This window comes from Sciurus vulgaris, assembly GCF_902686455.1.
Source record: "Sciurus vulgaris genome assembly, chromosome: X".
In the NCBI taxonomy this organism is placed as follows: Eukaryota; Metazoa; Chordata; class Mammalia; order Rodentia; family Sciuridae; genus Sciurus; species Sciurus vulgaris.
This window is the reverse complement of record NC_136471.1, coordinates 131,061,625-131,079,199: the sequence shown is the minus strand read 5'-3', so window position 1 is coordinate 131,079,199 and position 17,575 is coordinate 131,061,625. Positions and strand designations below refer to the sequence as shown.

Sequence of the window (17,575 nt, the reverse complement as noted above, 5' to 3'; positions counted from 1 at the left end):
AAAATCCAAGTTGAAACTGGAAATGTCAGCCACCGGGGGAAGGATGGAAAATAAACAAGGCGCATCCCTGTATTTGCCAACAAATACACCTGAAGTGCCTCGTGGATTAATTCTTTCATTTAAAAATTAAACTCTGATGGTCACTTTCTATTAAGTAAGGAAAAACTGACAGCTGCTGCTTTTATCTTCTTCAATATCCTGTATTAAAACTAATTTGGATAAAACTATAGTTGACATTCTACTTGAAGTTCATTATGGCTTAATGGGCAACTTTTCTTCTCAAAATACTTAAATTCATCCTTCCTCTGATGAAGATGATGATGATGCTATTGGTGGGAATCAGTATTTCATATGTAAAAAGTTGGTCAAAAGGATAAATATATGACCACCATTAAGAATCCACTGAATTTTAATACACATTTAAAATGATTCTGCAAGGGACTAGTGCTTTAGTAAATTGATCTGACATACTAGTTACCAAACCATTAGTAAATACACATGTGAATGTGTTCTCACAGCAATGGATATGGTGAACATGTAAGTGGAACAGGAAAATGAGAACTTCAGGAACATGGAAAGACTAGGTGAAATCTTACCTGGAACATCTTTACTTTTTACCTTCCTCAAAACAGTGGCCCTGACAAAATCTTAAAGGGAAATGATCACAGGTTGATTAAAGTTCCAGAACCTGCTTCTGCACCCCAACCCTCACTTTGTTTCCCTTTCCTAGTTGAAATTTTCAAAACAAATCTTTGGTGGTTTTAAAGAAGGTAAACATATGCCTGAGCAATCCCTTCCTAACCAAATAGTTTCGTGCATGCAAAATGGGAGCAGTGCCCTCACGGGGACCTAGAAGCTAGCTTCATTTGGGGTTTTCACCAAGGGTTAGTACCCAGCATTTTTGATGTGCCATGCTGGCTGCCTGTTACTAAGGTGGTTAGGGTTTGAGCAGTTTTGCTAAGGATGTTTCCTACCCACATGGAATAAATAAGTCCTTTCCTTGCTTCCTCTTTGAACTGATATCAGACAATCTTATGGGCAGGAGCCAGAGGACAGCCATGAGGTGATTTTCCAGACCTTTAGGCCTCCAGTGAATTTGAAGAAAAAAAATCAAAGGAACTTAACCATTTCTGCTGGAAAGTGTGTGTGTGTGTGGGGGGGGGGGGACATTATTTAACCACCATATCTAATTAAAGGGGAAAATCTCTTAATTCTAGCCAAGGGAACACAAAGCAAAACTAATTGGACACTTGTCTGTTGTCATGAGGTATGGCTCTAGCTAAGGAAAGTTCATTATGAAAATGAGAAAAATCAAATACATTGAAATAATACAGAACCCAGTTCAAAATCAGGGTTCTGAGCAGGGCTATAAATCACATTATTGGGCTACTTCCATATGTTTTTCCTGCTCAGTTGACATATTCCCAGTCATTAATGGAAATGTCTTTTGTCTACTCAGTAAGAATAAGTCATGGTTTTATATCAAAAAATAGTTGCTACATAAAACCTTATTTTATGTGATGTTTTAAAGAGAATCAAGTCGATTCACGAGCTCAAATCAAAGCAACTGTCAAGGTTATGCATGTTTTGTTTTGTTTTTGCCTCCTCCTTATATCAGGAGAAAATTTTTTAAAGGTTGTATTTTAGCTTATATAGACCACAATAGTTCTGTCTCATGTCTTTCTCAACTGTCTTACCAAATATATAGATGAGAATATGTTCCACAAAATGTTATACATGGACAATTGAGCTAGGGGTTATGTATATAAAGAAAGATGCCCCATGGAACAAATTTCTCTTATGTCTTGGTACCAGGGACATTTGGGTTTCTACTGAGTGAAAAGGTTATTTTTATCCTATGGAAGTATGAGTCATATAATAAGTAATGTAGTTCTGTTTGAAATTAATGCTAAAAGCTCAGAGGAAATGATATATCAAAGCTTGGGGGGTGCCTTTTTGTGTCTTGCATCGAGCTTCATTTTATCACTCTTTCCATTGTTTTTCTTCCCCCATCATTTCAAGTTACCTACTATGATCTTGTTCCACTTCACAGGCTTTTTCAAGCTGCTTCTGAAAATTGTTTTTGGACTAATGTACAGACAGGAAAATCATGCCTACATTAGTTGTTGAGGGGTACAGGAAAAGTAGTATGCCTCATACTAGTTTGGTGAAAATAAAACAAGGATGACAATAACAATAATAAAATTTAACCAAAGTTCCTATTACCAGTTTTTCCTCCATTTTTATAGCTCTTATTGACTCTTATCAAGTAGAGAGGAGAAGGCAGGAGGAAAAGTCCATTTCCTCTTTTTTTGGGTGGGTTTTACAAAATCTCATTTAGTGTTTGTGAAATAATATATTGTGCTCCCCATGTAGCAACATCTGCATCACTTGGGAACTTGTTGAAAATATAAATTCTCAAGCTCCACTTGGACAGGACAGGCTACATCATTTGTGGAGTTCAGTACAAAATGAGCATGTGGGGCACCATGCTAAAAAAAGAAAAAGGAATTTCAAGATGGTAATAGCAGATCATAAAACCAAATGTGCATCTTCTGAGTATGGGGTTGCAGCCAGGAAGCCAGCTCTACCTATTAAAAGGGGACTTCTCGGGGTGGGGGCAGAAGTCCAGTGGATGATTCTGGTGCATGAAGATGTATGGGAACCTCTAATAACCAAACCTTCCTTCCCTCTCTCAATCCATAGATGTGACAGTGGTTCAAGGGTCTGTTAAGAGCCAAAGTAGAAGGAAAACCAAAAATGGTGGCCCAAACTGTAGCACTGGTTAGACTGGGAGTAAATATGATGGTCCACACCTTGGGATGTTTGGGACTCCAGCTGGGGGAAAGAGCAGGTGTTGCCATCCCAGCTGAACTCTTGGATTTTCTCTATTTTCCATAAGCAGGATTTAAACAATGAAATGTAGTCTGGTTGTAGATTAGAACATGTTGAGGTGAGGGAGGCAGGAGAGGCCCACCTGTCATTTAGTCTCATAAATCCAGCCATCGAAGTGAGAACAGGTGGGGATCCAGTCAGGGGAGAAATTTAGGGAGGTATTTGGGGCTGATTCCTAGAGATAGAAGTGGATGAGTTGTTCAATAGTAGACATGGACCTTGAACCTCCTCAAAATGGCTCAGGTCACAGCCAGGGACACAGACAGGGAGGGCTATTCAGTGAGAGATGATGCCTTCCTTTTGCAACCACCCCTTCCCAGTATATCTCAGCCATGGGAGGGAATACAGTATGAGTACATGGCAATCAGAATTAGAAATATATTCATGTGAAATAACCTGTTGGTCTATGGTAAAAATTCATACAGAGTCCCTCATGTTGCAGGCATTGGACTAAACTACTAACAGCTCTCCTTGTTCATGCTCTCAGTCTGCAAATGAGTAAAAGAATCAGGGAGTTAGTTGACAAAACAATTTCTTTCTAGCAACAGAGGCAGTAGGGGTTGGGAGCCTTCTAATGTTTTACTAAATACCATTAAAAATACTGCAAATAAGTAAGATGCTCTATTTTATGCTTAAAGTTAATGGCCTTTTAAAATGTTTAAAATATTTTCTATCATTTTATTTTATCAGCAGAGGTAATAAATTTGCAGTCAAATTTGCTTAAGAACCCTGTCAAAGAATTGTCAAATAAAACAAACAAACAAAACAAAACAAAACAAAACCCCATGATCACTTTGAGTATCTCTGAAAGAAGGAGATAAGAAACAACAAAGATCTTCTCTTGCATTTACCTATAGGAAAAATCCAGCTCTACGAAGACAATTTTGAGTTCAGGATCATAAGTGAAGTATTAAAATATTCATTTACTTACAGAAAATAATTACTCAGACCAGTGATTCATTAGATGAAGAATTATCTAAAGAATGTAGTAGCTTCTCTCTCTGTAGTAGTCTTAGAATTTACTAGAATGCTGGGCAGATGAATTGCCAGTTGACATGGGTTTGGGCTCATAATGCCTAGTGACTTTTACTTCCAGCCTCAGGGCATAATGGATTGTGGTAGACAGTGTTGGATGTATGGGTTTCCAGTCAACCTGTGTTTACCTCCATGCATGGAGGGTTTCCCCACTAGATCCCCAAACCCAAGGACCATCCATAGCATGCATGGCCAATCTCAGGTAACCAAACAAGCATGGAATGGGCATGGAGAGCGAATCATGTTCTCACCCTCAGCTGGTCCCTCCAGGTCAGGGGGTAAACACGCTGGCAGGGTACTGTGAGCAGGCCTGCACTGTAGCCGGAAGCACAGAACTTGTTCTGTGGATAAATGGAAAACTCCGGTTCAATTACCGGATGTGGCCAGCCCAGCCCCTTGCTGAGCTATCTCAGTGAGAAACACTCCTGAAGATTTCAAATATGTGTTGTCTTCATCCTTGGCTCTGTTAATCAACTGATAAACTTCAGTCTGTTGGAACTCAAAGCTTGTAATAATCATAGACACTATTAATTGTACTAGGAAAGGAATCCACTGACATAGCAACTCTGGAATTATGGGATATATGGAGGATTTTCATACTAATCATGTTCAGGTCTACAAAGCCTACCTATGGAGAATTTTAGGGAAAGAAACACCCCACTCCAAAGAGGAGCTGACATGGCTTTAACCTCCCTACTACATGATGAAGCAAGCAGCCTGGACATTTTGGTGACATTTCTCTCCTAATTTTTAGTTCTTATTAATTCCCTCCTAAGAGCATGTATGGAGCATTTTTAACAGATGAAGATAAAACAATGTCGTATCTATTCATTTTATTTACAGTGTGCCCCATAAAACATCTTTAAAATAATATTTTATAAATAAAATAAAGAACTGTGAATCACAGTAAAAGTGTTAGAAAGAAGGGAGGATGTGATCAATTCTCCTCCACACTGCATTGTCTTTCCATAGAAGTCACACTTATTCCTTTTGGAATTCCATATTACATGTGAACATTTCCTAAAATTATCTGGCTGAAAAGGCTTTCATGAATGGAGTGGGTATGTGTTGGAGAGGGCTTAATGCTTCATAATTTCCAGGGTACTGGAATGAAATGACAACTGAAGCCACAAACTACTGCCAGTAAACAGTGTTTTTTGCTGTTATACTGTAGATAAAGTCAGACTTCTTTGGAAATCTGACAAATCATAGTAAAGGAATAGAGAAATTATAGCCCATTTCATGGATTTATGGATTAAGATATCTTTAAAGACAATCTGAAATATTAAAATGAATTGTCAACATGATATTTACCTGATAAACTAAATGTGATATTTTTAAATTATAAGAAATGCTGACAGTCCCACAGAATGTAGAAGGTAGACTTATCATTCAGTAGGGATGAACAAAACAGTTATTTTTCAGTTCTACAATATTTTCTTTTGAGACAAGTGCATCCGTGGTCCTGATTCACAGGCTACCAGTTTTACTATTTTTTTCTGCAATTTCAATTAAACATTGTGAAGGTCACTAACAGAATTAGCCCCAAGGAAATTTAAAAATGTATACCTATGGATTTGGCTCATTCATCTCTACTTTCTCTCCAAATGTAGTTAAATTTGTTTTGTTTTGATCTTGTTCTCAGGGAAGGATGTTCTACTTAGTTTTGCTGAATGAATATTATATTTCTGGGGCATCCATGCTGTTTGATGGAATAAGAGCAAGTTTTCCTTACACATTTTTCTCAAGCTTACATTTAAAAAATGTGAGAACTGTTATTGAAACTAGTTACTATGTCACAGATGATCTGAGCTTTGCTGAGCTCTGCTGAGCTCTGGATTTATGTAGAATTTTCACATTAATCATGCTCTGTTCTGTGAAACATCCCTTATACAGAATTTTAAGGGTCTGCAGTGCTTCAAGCAAAAAGAGAACTGTGCATCCTATCTACAAAAGTTTATGTAGGGGTAATTTTTCTCCTTAGAACATTAAAGAAGTCAAAAGTACTGAAAAAATGAAAAGTAAATGCATATGAACTTACAATATTATAGTAAGCTTAAGTGCTCTACTTAAACCAAATTAGAATTTCATTACTATTTTCTTTCAGTTTGACATAATTAAACATTATTTAAGATCATCACTTGGTCAAGAAAAACTGTCAAACACATTAATTCTCTTGGTTAAAAAAATGAGATAGGTGAAGGCTATCATCTGATTGATGAGTTCTTTCCACTATATCAAGGGACTTGTTTTACCTTCAGCTTCAGGCTCCAGTGTGGCTAAGTGGTGAATTGGTCTTTTAAGAAATGCTGATATTTTATTCATCATTTATTTGGAGTATCAACTTTGATCTGGTAAAATATTGTATTACAATATAGTTAGTGTTTATGACTCTTTTGGGCACCTCTGTAAATTAGATGCCTAGGCAAGTGCTTCCTTTGCCCCTGCCCAGTCTCAGTCTTGCTATGATACCTTTGTTCCCTTGCAAATGTCCCTATTCACCACATTTGTACTCTCTGATTAACTTTCCATCCCCACTCCCTATTTCCTTACATTCTTAAATCAAAGGGGAGGATCTATTTTAAGTACCTTTGAAGAAGAGAGCATATAATTCTAATAAATATGCCAGGCAAGCAATTAAAAAACTGTAAGTCTTGCATCTTTAGTAATAAAATTCTCCTCTAATCTCCTTTTGGTATCCCATTTTGAGTGAAGCCAAGAATTGAAGTATACAAGCATAAGAAAAAATGATGAATTCTCCTTTTACTCCCAATTCTGATGTTGCATAAAAAAGGGAAAAACCAAAATCAAAACAAAACATTAAGTTCCCAAATATCACTAAATGTTTGCTCTTTCAAAACAGAAATAATAATAAATATTTTCTTGTTCTTGGTTTTACCCTCTTTTGAAAATGTGTTTTTCCCCCTCCAAGTTAAATTTTGTGCAGTTTCCACTTGGCCTCACAGGAATCTAAAGTTTTATTTAGGTATTTGAATCTGGAGGGGGCAAAGTACAGAAACTTCAGGGGAAAAGTCAAAGGGTCTGAAGTGAATAAGGGACTTTGCTTTTAGACGATGCCACAGCTTAAAGGGGATGAGTTCTTTCTTGTGCCATATTACCTAATAGGTTGTTATTTTATGGAAACCAAGGTAGAATCTAGTGATGCCCATCTTTGTTAGGTACTTATAAATGAACCAAAGGTTGAAGCTCAAAGTAATGTGACAGTAATTGTTAACATTTACTTAGCATTTTGATAAACCAGATACTATTTTAAGAGCATGGGTCTATAAAGTTGGTGCTACTTTTTAATACACAGTGTAAAGATGAGGAAACTGAGACAGACATCAATTAATTTGCTCAAGATCACACAGCTAATAGAAGTGGAGCTGGAATTTGAACTTGGGCAATCTGGCTCTAAACCCAGAGCTTTGTAACCAGTGTGTTAAACTACACAAACAAGAATGTATTATTGATGGATAATTGACATTCCAATGGAGCCAGCACCATCTGTCAGTTTGGGTACAGTAATTAGCTATCACTGTAATTAATGATAATGGTAGTCTATTGACACTGTAACTCTTCTTCATCAGTACTTCCTGACTTAAGTGCCACCCACCAGGCTACTATTTGAAAGCCTCTGCCTAGGTTATTTATCAGGTCCCCAGACAGTCAAACTGTTCACCATTATAGGTAGGCCCTGGGTCTAGCTCCCCAAACAAGTAAGACTGGTTATATCCTCCCTCATCTTCTAAGTTAACTGCAAATCCTTCCTCTTTTCAGAAACTATCCCTGAATCTACAAGTAACACCTCTTTCTCTTCTCCAAACTTCAAGTGGATTTATGACCCGGAATATCATTTCCATTTTTGACTTTTTGAAGGTCAAAAATCACCCAGCTCAAAGTCCTCTTGTGATTGTAAATGCATAGTATGCAAATTGGTGGATCTGAGCCAGATGTTCTAAGCCTTGGCTGCTCATTAGAACCATGTGAGAAGTTTTAAGAAATCCCAATGTCTGGACTGCAACCCAGAACAAATGAATCAGCATCTCTGGGTGTGGGGGTTGTCATAGATGTTCATTAAGCTCTCCAGGTGATTCAAAAGTGCAGGCGAGCCTGAGAACACTAGTGTAGCACCTATTACACTCTATGACATACTGAATAACATGCCTCCTATTATTTTTGCACTAGTAGGCCCTCTTCAACAAATGTCAAAGCTCTTAAAGGCAAGAAAATGCCTTGATATTTTAAGCTTCCCTTACTCAAAGTGTGGATCATGGACCAGCAACATCAGTATCACTTGGGAGCTTGTTAGAAATACAGATTCAAAAATCTCCTCCACAGTCTTGTTGATTCCGAAAGACCATGTTACTAAAATCTCCTGATGCTCCATATGCATAGTTTGGGAAGCATGGGTCTAAAGCATCAGGAGATCACCTATAGTTTGATGGGTAGGACTCTCAGGCTTCAAAAGGCCACTAATAATAAATGTTCTTTCATTAATCTATGCATTTTTATTACATGACATCACATTTGGCCTTCTGGGCTGTTCTTTGGCCTGTTCCTAGAGGAAAACAAACAAACAAAGAAAACTTCAGTCTTCTCCCTCCTGCTAAATAAGTCTTGCCTAATGTTTTCTGTTCTCTGATAACACTTGTTTCTGACATCCACAGAGCTCCCAGGGGCTCACCTCCATATTTCTGAAGCCCTGACACTTGCCTAAGATCATGGTCTGGGGTCAGTTCACCTAGATCTCCTGATTCTGTTACTCTTAACAGGGATAGGGGACAAAAGAGGCTAGATAATTACACAGCTCAGCATGGTGTATATGTGTGCTTCTTCCGTTTACTAAGAGAAGAGAAAGACAGTTTCACTTCTTACCTTGAAAGTGTACTTGAAAACCACAGAAAAATAATTCCTATCAGTGGCTCTTTAAAGCACAAAATGTATCTAATAATGCCATACAAAAGCAGAAAATCAACCAATCAAAAATCAGTGGCTTCTCAGTAGTATGTTTTCTAGCTTTTCCACAGGATACGAACAAAATTTTAAAGAAATGTAGCTTAATGAGGGATTCACAGAAGAAATATCATCATGTCCATCTTCTTGCACAGGGGAGAGAACTAAGTGAATTCATCAAAATTTTGTTGGTACATGTGTTGCTGGGACGAAAAGTCATCTGTTACTTTAAATCAGAATTTAACACTTCGATGATAGAGATCTAGGAAAAATTTAAGTGTAAGCCCAATTCTCTGATATGAAAATCAAGACCATGAAATGCTAGCCTATTTATAGTTTGATTATATTTTTATTTGCTTATGGCTCCTAAGGTTTGAATCCACATAGAATGTGTTACTGGATCCAGACTTTGTTCTGATAATGACTGGCACAGACGTGAACTTTTAAAAGTGCATTTGAAAGGGTGATCCAATTACAAGACCTTCCCAGCTCTGCTAAAAATGGAGTGAAGCTGAATTCAGCAGGACTATTCATGTAATGATCTGGGAAAGAAGGGGATTGAAAAATGTGGAATTCTCTTTCACCAAGTATATTTAAAAATAATATAATTTTATTAATATCTGAAATCATCACAAATGAACATAAAATTCAACATCACTAAGCAATGTGACTTAACATGTGTCAGTGTTTCTAATACTCAACCAAATATTGTTTTATATATGATTAAGAAAGAAAAATGCATATGACTAAGACAGAAAAAATGCTCTAAATTAAGATATTTCCATTGATTATACGATTAATCTCATTTTTGAAGATGATAAAACATGGGGAAATGTGTCTTAGAATTATTGAAACTGAGCAGATAAAAAGCATAAAATAAATGATACTTTCATAAGAAAACAGTAACAACTTTTCATGTCAGAAATTTAAAGTTGGGTCATGGTGGTAATATTGATCCTAGTTAGTTATGCAATATTAGCCGCTAAACTGGCTTTTCCAAATGTTCAGCACCTCCTCACACTGTGCCTCTGTAGACATCATTGGGATTAGCCATAAAATCTTACTAATGCAAAAATGCAGTGTTTCTTTAGGGCAGAATACTATCAAACCATATCCTACAGCATGGTTTCACAGTCCTTATTTAAAACTTGGGTGAATGTAAAGGCACATTTGCATCAAAAGAATACAAGCTAGGTGCTGAAGATATAGCTCAGTAGTAGAATATTTGCCTAGCATGCATGAGATCCTCGGTTCAATCCCCAGTACCACACAAAAAAAGAAAAAAAAAATTAAAAATGAAGACAAGCTATAAAGGATAGGAAAGCCAAGAAAGAGCTCACTTCTAATTTCAAATGGGCACACAGACCTAGCAAAGGCCTGTCTTATGATTTGGTAATGAATTGCTTTCACTGGTAAAGCTGTGCAAGGCATCTCCAGGCATAGCCTTTTGGGCCCCTAAGCACAGTTATCAAGATTCTAAAAGAAGAATCACTGATGTGCATAATAGTCCCCTGAGCTTCTTGCCAGTGATTTAGTGTTCTTTTTTCCAGTAAACACAGTCAAAAGGATCTCAAGGGGCTACAGAAAGCTGAAAATGAAATAGAAAAGTCTTGTAAAGTGGTTTCTAATTCAATAAGTGGATTGGTAAGACTGAAGCATTTTCTGGTTAGGTGGAGTGATCAGAGTTGCCAGAAAGCTGCCAAAATTCCACTTCGGTCACCCTGCATGGAGTTATGTAAATGTTTCTAATTCTTTAGAAATGGAAATAGAAATCCCCAACACAGCTTTAGAAAATGGAAAACTGGCATACTCACGATGATTGGGAAGCCTTCCTTCTGAGTAAATAGTCCACGACATCAGGATCAGTCTCTAACAGGCTGATCAGCACTTCATTCTGGAGATCTGGGGGAACCTGCAGGAGTCCAGTGTTGAGGCATAAATAAAACTGTTCCAGAACAGGGCAAAACATAGTCATTGGCAACTTTATGATATCATAAAACAGAGCCATAAAAGTCATAAGAAAGCAAAGTGATTTACTAGTTAATATTAAACCCATACCAACCCATACTGCTAGTTTACTTCTAAGAACAAATGGAATGGTTATCAAAATGCAATCTGTAAAATATAAAAAAAATAGTTAAAAATAGTAATCATATTTTATACAAAATGTACCCTCATATTACCTGGCTATACAACCTAGTCATTTAGATGCCTCTGTTGCTCAGACTAGATTTTCTTGGCTTTGAGTAAGCAAAACATCATGGTTAAGAAGAATGGTGTTCTTAATTTATTGTGCAAATGGGAACACTCTCTAGAGTTCATATTTTGAATTATGCCAAAGCAACAGGCATAAATTAAGACTGTCTTGGGCAATTCTGGAACATCTGATCCTTTTATTAAGAGGGCAGACCCTTGAGCCAGGCTGCTTGAATTCTAGCTTTACCACTTATTAGCTGAGGGACCTTCCATAAAATACATTAATAAAGATCTTTCTGACTCTTAGTTTTCTCATCTGTAAAATGGAAATAACAATAGTACTCACTACAAATAGGGGCTGTTGTGGTTAAATTACTTATTTTATTTTGAGAATTTAGAACTGTACCTGGTCAATGGCAAATACCCAAACAAGGAAAAAATGCTGGCACTACCTTTGCACATGTTACTCAATGCCTGCCTTCTCTCCTTTCTCACATCCTAGTCCTTCAAGATTTAGCCATTTGTAGCCTTTAGGATTTCATAGACATCCACTAGAATTCTACGGATTAGCATCACTTGTTTCTCTAAGACTAATCTACAGTGCAATAGAAGATGGCCCTAAGTCACCCATGTGGAAATATGTTATAAGAGAAGACTGAATCTAGTTCTGACTGATGGTCTTGTACTCTATATATGCTGGTAGCCTAACCAGAGGAAGTGCAAATTGTTGAGAAAAAAAAAATCAGTCTGATTCTCTCATACACAGACTCAGAGAGAAGAATTTTTAAAACCACAGGGACAAGTCTTCTGAGAATAAGTGGTTGGTGGAAGAATTTCCCTCCTGCCTCTTGCAGAACTCAATTGTTCTTGAGCTCTGAGAAGCTGGAAACAATTTTATTAATAAAATCAGGGATAAGAAAGCAAGAAAATGCTTTCCTTCTCTCATAAATCTGTTCCTCCTACTTTATCCCAAATCTTCATTAATGGCATTGCCAAACTCTAGTCACACAAGCTCAAACTCTCACAGTTGTATTCAAGCCTCCATGTCCTCTCCCCTGGATACTCAGAGCCAGGAGGTCTGCTTGATTTTCATCTCTGTTACTTCGTTCCTCCCCCTTCCATTCCAACTGCAATGATCCAAGTTGAAGTCTTCATTACCCCTTTGTAGTGGTCACATGTTAGCCGTTACAGGCCTTCATTTCCCTCTTCTTATAACAGTTATACCCTAATTTCACTCTGGAAAACCAATCACTCCCCGCCCCACCCCTTAGCTCAAGGGTGAAGTATATAGTCTAAGTTGACCAATCTTTTCATTCCCAGACCGCCATGGTTGGTGAGAAGTGGTCATGTGACTTCATTAGAGGCAATGTAAAGCCATGAGAATTTCCTTGACACTTTTAGGAGACAGGAGACAGGACCTGTAGCCATACGGACCTGAGGATTATGCTGACAATGAAGCAAATAATAAGAAATAGAGAGAGAAAGAGAGAGAGAGAGAGAGAGATTGAGAGAAGAAGAAGAAGAAGAAGAAGAAGAAGAAGAAGAAGAAGAAGAAGAAGAAGAAGAAGAAGAGGAGGAGGAGGAGGAGGAGGAGGAGGAGGAGGAGGAGGAGGAGGAGGAGGAGGAGGAGGAAGAAAGAGAGGCGGCGGCGGAGGAGGAGGGGGAGGAGGAGGAAATAAGAAGAAAGAAGAGGAGGAGGAGAAGAAGAAGAAAAGAAAAGAGGGTCTCTTGATGGCATTTTTATCTTGGGTCAAGCTATGCCTGAAAACACATCTGCTTTTCAATTATTCAGTTACATAGGCCCCCAAATTCTTTAAGCTATTGTGTTTATAGAGTAAAATAAACATATATACTCGATGGGACCTTTAATTTAACAGCTTGCTAAATTTTGCACTATTTCCTTATCAATGCTCCTCTCCATATGGTTGTTAGAATGGTCTGATCAAGATATTCACTTGTTCCAAACCCTTTTCATCACCACAGTTAATGTCCTCTATATGCTTGCTTTCCTTAATATGTGTTTTTCATCTTCTGTCCTAGCAATCATCCCCACCTACTCTCTTCTTCAACACCACTGCAATTCTCACTCTGACCTCCTGTTCCACCTCTGCTCCTTTTCATCAGTACAAAGATATTTGGTGAATACTTATTGAGTGCCAGGCACTGGATGTTGGGATATAAACCAAATAGACAAGAATCCTGGTCCTCATGAAGTTGGTGATAAACACTGGAAGATGGTCATTAAGCAAATACACAAGTAAAGCATAGCATGAATTATCTGCAGAAAAACAGAACAAAGAAGGGTGATGGGAAATGCTGGGGGAAGTGCAATGTTAAAGAACATGATTAGTTTTCAGAGAAGTTGACATGTTAGAGAATCAAAATTGATTAAGGACTTCGAGAAAATTATTCCAGGCAGAAGGAGGAAAATAATCAATGATAAAGGTCTTGAGTGATAAAAAGGGAGAAGTTTAGTGAGGCTAGAAGAGAGTGAAGAAGGAGGCAAGTGGAAGGTGGGGTCAGGCAGCTAGGGCCAAATGATTTGGGGGTCCCTATAGGTCACAATAAGGAGTTCTGCTCTAATTTGAAGTGCGTGGGAAGCCACTGGAGATTTTGAGCAGATGACTAACAAACATCGTCATCACTCTGGATGCTCAGTTGGAAGTAGACTTCAGCAAGCCAGGGGTGAATGAGGGAGAGCAGATAGAAGCTACTGATAGATGGAGATCAGTGATGATGGGTGCTGTCCCAGCAAGGTGAGCTGATGAGAAATATTTCACTTCACAAAGATAGCGAAGATAGAGCTGATAGCTTTAGCTAATTTATTGGATGGAGAAAAGAGAACAAGAGAGAAAGGGAGAAAAGATGACTTCAACTTTTTGGGCTTAGACAACTAGAAGGGTGGGGTCACCATTGACTGGCTTGAGCAGCCGCAGTGGAAGAACACTGGGGGTGAATTTGGGAGTCTGGCATGGATATGTTGAGAGGTCTGTGAGACATCCAAGTGGTGATATGAAATAGGTAGTTGAGAATAAGGATTTGGATTTGGGGGTGAGGCCCTGGTTGGATATAGAAATGTGGAATACACATAGATGGTTTTAAAGCTCTGTGACAAAATTCAATGGCATGGAAATTAAAATGAAAACAAAGGAGAAGGGGCAGGACTTTTAGGGCAAGGTGGAGGGATTTTATTCTCTTTATCAAATAAATTGAACAGATAAAAAGACTGATAATTTTTAACGTTTCACTTTTCACACATCCTGACTCAATAGACATAGGAGATTATTGCAATATTTTAAAAAAGTAACACCTAAAGGGATGAGGAGAGAGAGAACACTTTAAAAAATTAACAGCAAACTCTGACAGGGGATTAATATTGAGAATATATAAAGAACTCAAAAATGTAGCACCAATACCCCAATCAACCCAACAATAAATGAACCAAAGAACTAAACAGACATTTCTCAAAAGAAGAAACACAAATGGTCAACAAATATATGAAAAAAAGACCACAACCTCTGGCAATCAGGGAAATGCAAATCAAACCAACACTAAGATTTCATCTTACTCCAGTTAGAATGGCAATCTCCAAGAATGCAAATAACAATAATTTCTGGCAAGAATATCAAGGGAAAGGTACACTTACACATTGTTAGTGAGACTGCAAATTAGTACAACCACTCTGGAACACATTTTGGAGATTCCTCAAAAGGCTAAGAATAAAATCACCATATGACCCATCTATACGATTTCTTGGTATATATCCAAAAGAACTGAAATCAGTATATCATAATGATAAATGCATACCAATGTTTATAGCAGCACAATTCACAATAGCCAAGTTATATAACTAGCCTAAGTGCCTGTGAACAGATGAATGGATGAAGAAAATGTGGTACATATACACAATGGAGTTTTACAAGGCCTAAAGAAGAATGAAATTATGGCATTATGGATGGTACTGGAGAACATCATGCTAACTGAAATAAGCCAGACTCAGAACCTCAAGAATTGAATGTTTTGTCTCATATGAGGAAGAGAGAGAGAGAAAGAGAAAAGAGAGAGAGAGAGAGACAGTCAGACAGACTAGGAATAAAAATAGGGAATCTTGAGGTTTCAAGATGGTGGCCTAGAGGGTGGCTGCATTTCATGTTGCTCCAGGACTCAGGATTCAAAAGAGGAGATATTGAGACACTTGGGACCAACTCAAAGCAGCCGGGTGAGTCTCTCCCATTGGGGAGGCGTCCCGGATGGGACAGTGGTCCCGGAACGCAGGAAACTTTGTGAAGTAGAGCTGCCGGTGAGACGCCCCTCCCCCCGCTGGAGCAGTGAACTCGGACAACTAGGAGCGCTGAAAAGGAGGCCGCTCGGCACAGCGCTGGGACTCGGAGCAACCACTGGGGATCCGGCGGCTGCCCAGGGGAGGAGTGGCGAGGAGAGCTGTGTGGACTCAGGACACCGGGGCCTGCCCTGAGGAGGAGGAGGAGGAGCGTGGCCACTTGGATTCGGAGTGACTGCACCAGAGCTACAGGCGGTTGCCAGAAGAGAAACTCCACGGCGAGCTGTTTGGACTCAGAACGACGCTTCTGAACCCCGGGGCCTGCCCTGAGGACGAGGAGGAGGAAGAGGAACGCGGCCGCTTGGATTCGGGGTGACTACACCAGAGCTTCAGGCGGTTGCCAGAGGAGAGGCTGCGTGGCGAGCTGTTTGGACTCAGACCACTTCTGAACCCCGGGGCCTGCTCGGAGGAGGAGGAGAAGCGCGGCGGGTCCTTTGGACTCGCAGTGACTGCATTAGCGCTCCAGGCGGCTGCTCAGAGGAGAAGGCGAGTGGTGAGTTGTTTGGACTTAAAGGGACAGCGCCTGAACACAGGGGGGCTGCCTGGAGAGGAAGCGTGGTGGGTCGCTTGGTCTTGAGTGGCCGCACCAAGAGCTCCGGGCGGTTGCCCATAGGACCCGTGCAGCGGGTCACGTGGATTCAGAGCCACCCAGAGCGACCACTCCTGAACACTCGGGGGGTTATCTGGAGGAGGAGGAGGAACGGGGAGGGTCACTTCGACTCGGAGTGATTGATTGCCCAGGGCTACGGGTGGTTGGTGGGAGGTGGAGGCACGCAGTGAGTTTCTTGGACTCCTAGTGACCGCACCGGAATACTGGGCAGCTGTCTGGAGGAAGAGGCGTGTGGCGGGTCTCTGGGACTCAGAGAGATTGTACGGGGCCCCAGGTGGCTGCTCAGAGGAGGGGCCGCATAGCCAGGCAATTAGGGGCAGAGCAGGGTCCCAGGATCTAGGAGGCTTCTGGGTGGAAGAGCCGCACAGAGACAGGCTTAGGGCGGAGCAAAGGTTCCAGGCCTGAGGGCATATTCTCTGAGGAGGGGCAGCCTAAGGAGATTCATCTGCGAAGGGTGAGGCTCCGAGGCCCAGGAGGTAGGGCCGGGCCCCTGAGAACTTTGCAGAGGAAGGCAGCCCAGCCCAGGCGGTAGCTGTAATTGAGGGGAACCTCTAGGAGGGTACTGACCAGCGAGACCTCCCCACCGGGTGAGTCTTCCCTGCCGGGTGAGGTTTCCCCACAAGGACAGGAAAACTAGAGACTCAGGCCCAAACAGGCCTTGCCTCAGCCCGCAGCCTAGGTCCCCTTTGGATGACCATTGGTCAACAAGTGGAGGCACCTCTGCCCACTAGCAGGGATTATACCCCTCCTGAAGGCCACCACTCCTAGAGAGGCAGCTTCCTTGTGGAGCTCCGCATTATCAACTTCCTCCAAGACTTCAGCCTACTGAAGGCTAAGGGGGGATATATATAGAAATCTTCAGGGACATTGTAAGTCAATAGAGGAAATCTGCAATATCTCAGTGGTCAACTGATACCTGAACAATATGAGAAAACAAGGAAAGAAAATGCTGCAAACAAATCTAGATGTTACATCAATAAAACCCAATGACAGCATGGCAGAAGAAATGACAGAAAAGGAGTTCAGAATGTACATAATTAAAATGATCAGAGAAGCAAACGATGAGATGAAAGAGCAAATGCAAGCATTGAATGATCGCACCAATCGACAGTTAAAAGAGCAAATACAGGAAGCAAAAGATCATTTCAATAAAGAGTTAGAGATATTGAAAAAAAACCAAACAGAAATCCTTGACATGAAAGAAACAATAAACCAAATTAAGAACTCCATAGAAAGCATATCCAATAGGATAGAACACCTGGAAGACAGAACCTCAGACATTGAAGACAAAATATTTAACCTTGAAAACAAAGTTGAACAAACAGAGAAGATGGTAAGAAATCATGAACAGAATCTACAAGAACTATGGGATATCATGAAAAGGCCAAATTTAAGAATTATTGGGATTGAGGAAGGCCTAGAGAAACAAGCCAAAGGAATGAACAATTTATTCAATGAAATAATATCAGAAAATTTCCCAAATCTGAAGAATGAAATGGAAAATCAAGTTCAAGAGGCTTATAGGACTCCAAATACACAAAATT

At 39.8% G+C, this 17,575-nt stretch overlaps 1 protein-coding gene across 8 annotated transcripts in view; it reads right to left on the bottom strand.

The window, feature by feature from the left end:
* The window catches only part of ARHGAP6 (Rho GTPase activating protein 6), a 483,185-nt gene that overhangs the window by 20,984 nt on the left and 444,626 nt on the right, over nucleotides 1-17,575 (bottom strand). For all 8 annotated transcript variants that reach the window (XM_079123129.1, XM_079123130.1, XM_079123131.1 and 5 more), the window contains one exon: nucleotides 10,701-10,798. In XM_079123129.1, coding sequence (XP_078979255.1) covers nucleotides 10,701-10,798 — 98 coding nt within the window. The remainder of the gene's footprint in view (nucleotides 1-10,700; nucleotides 10,799-17,575) is intronic.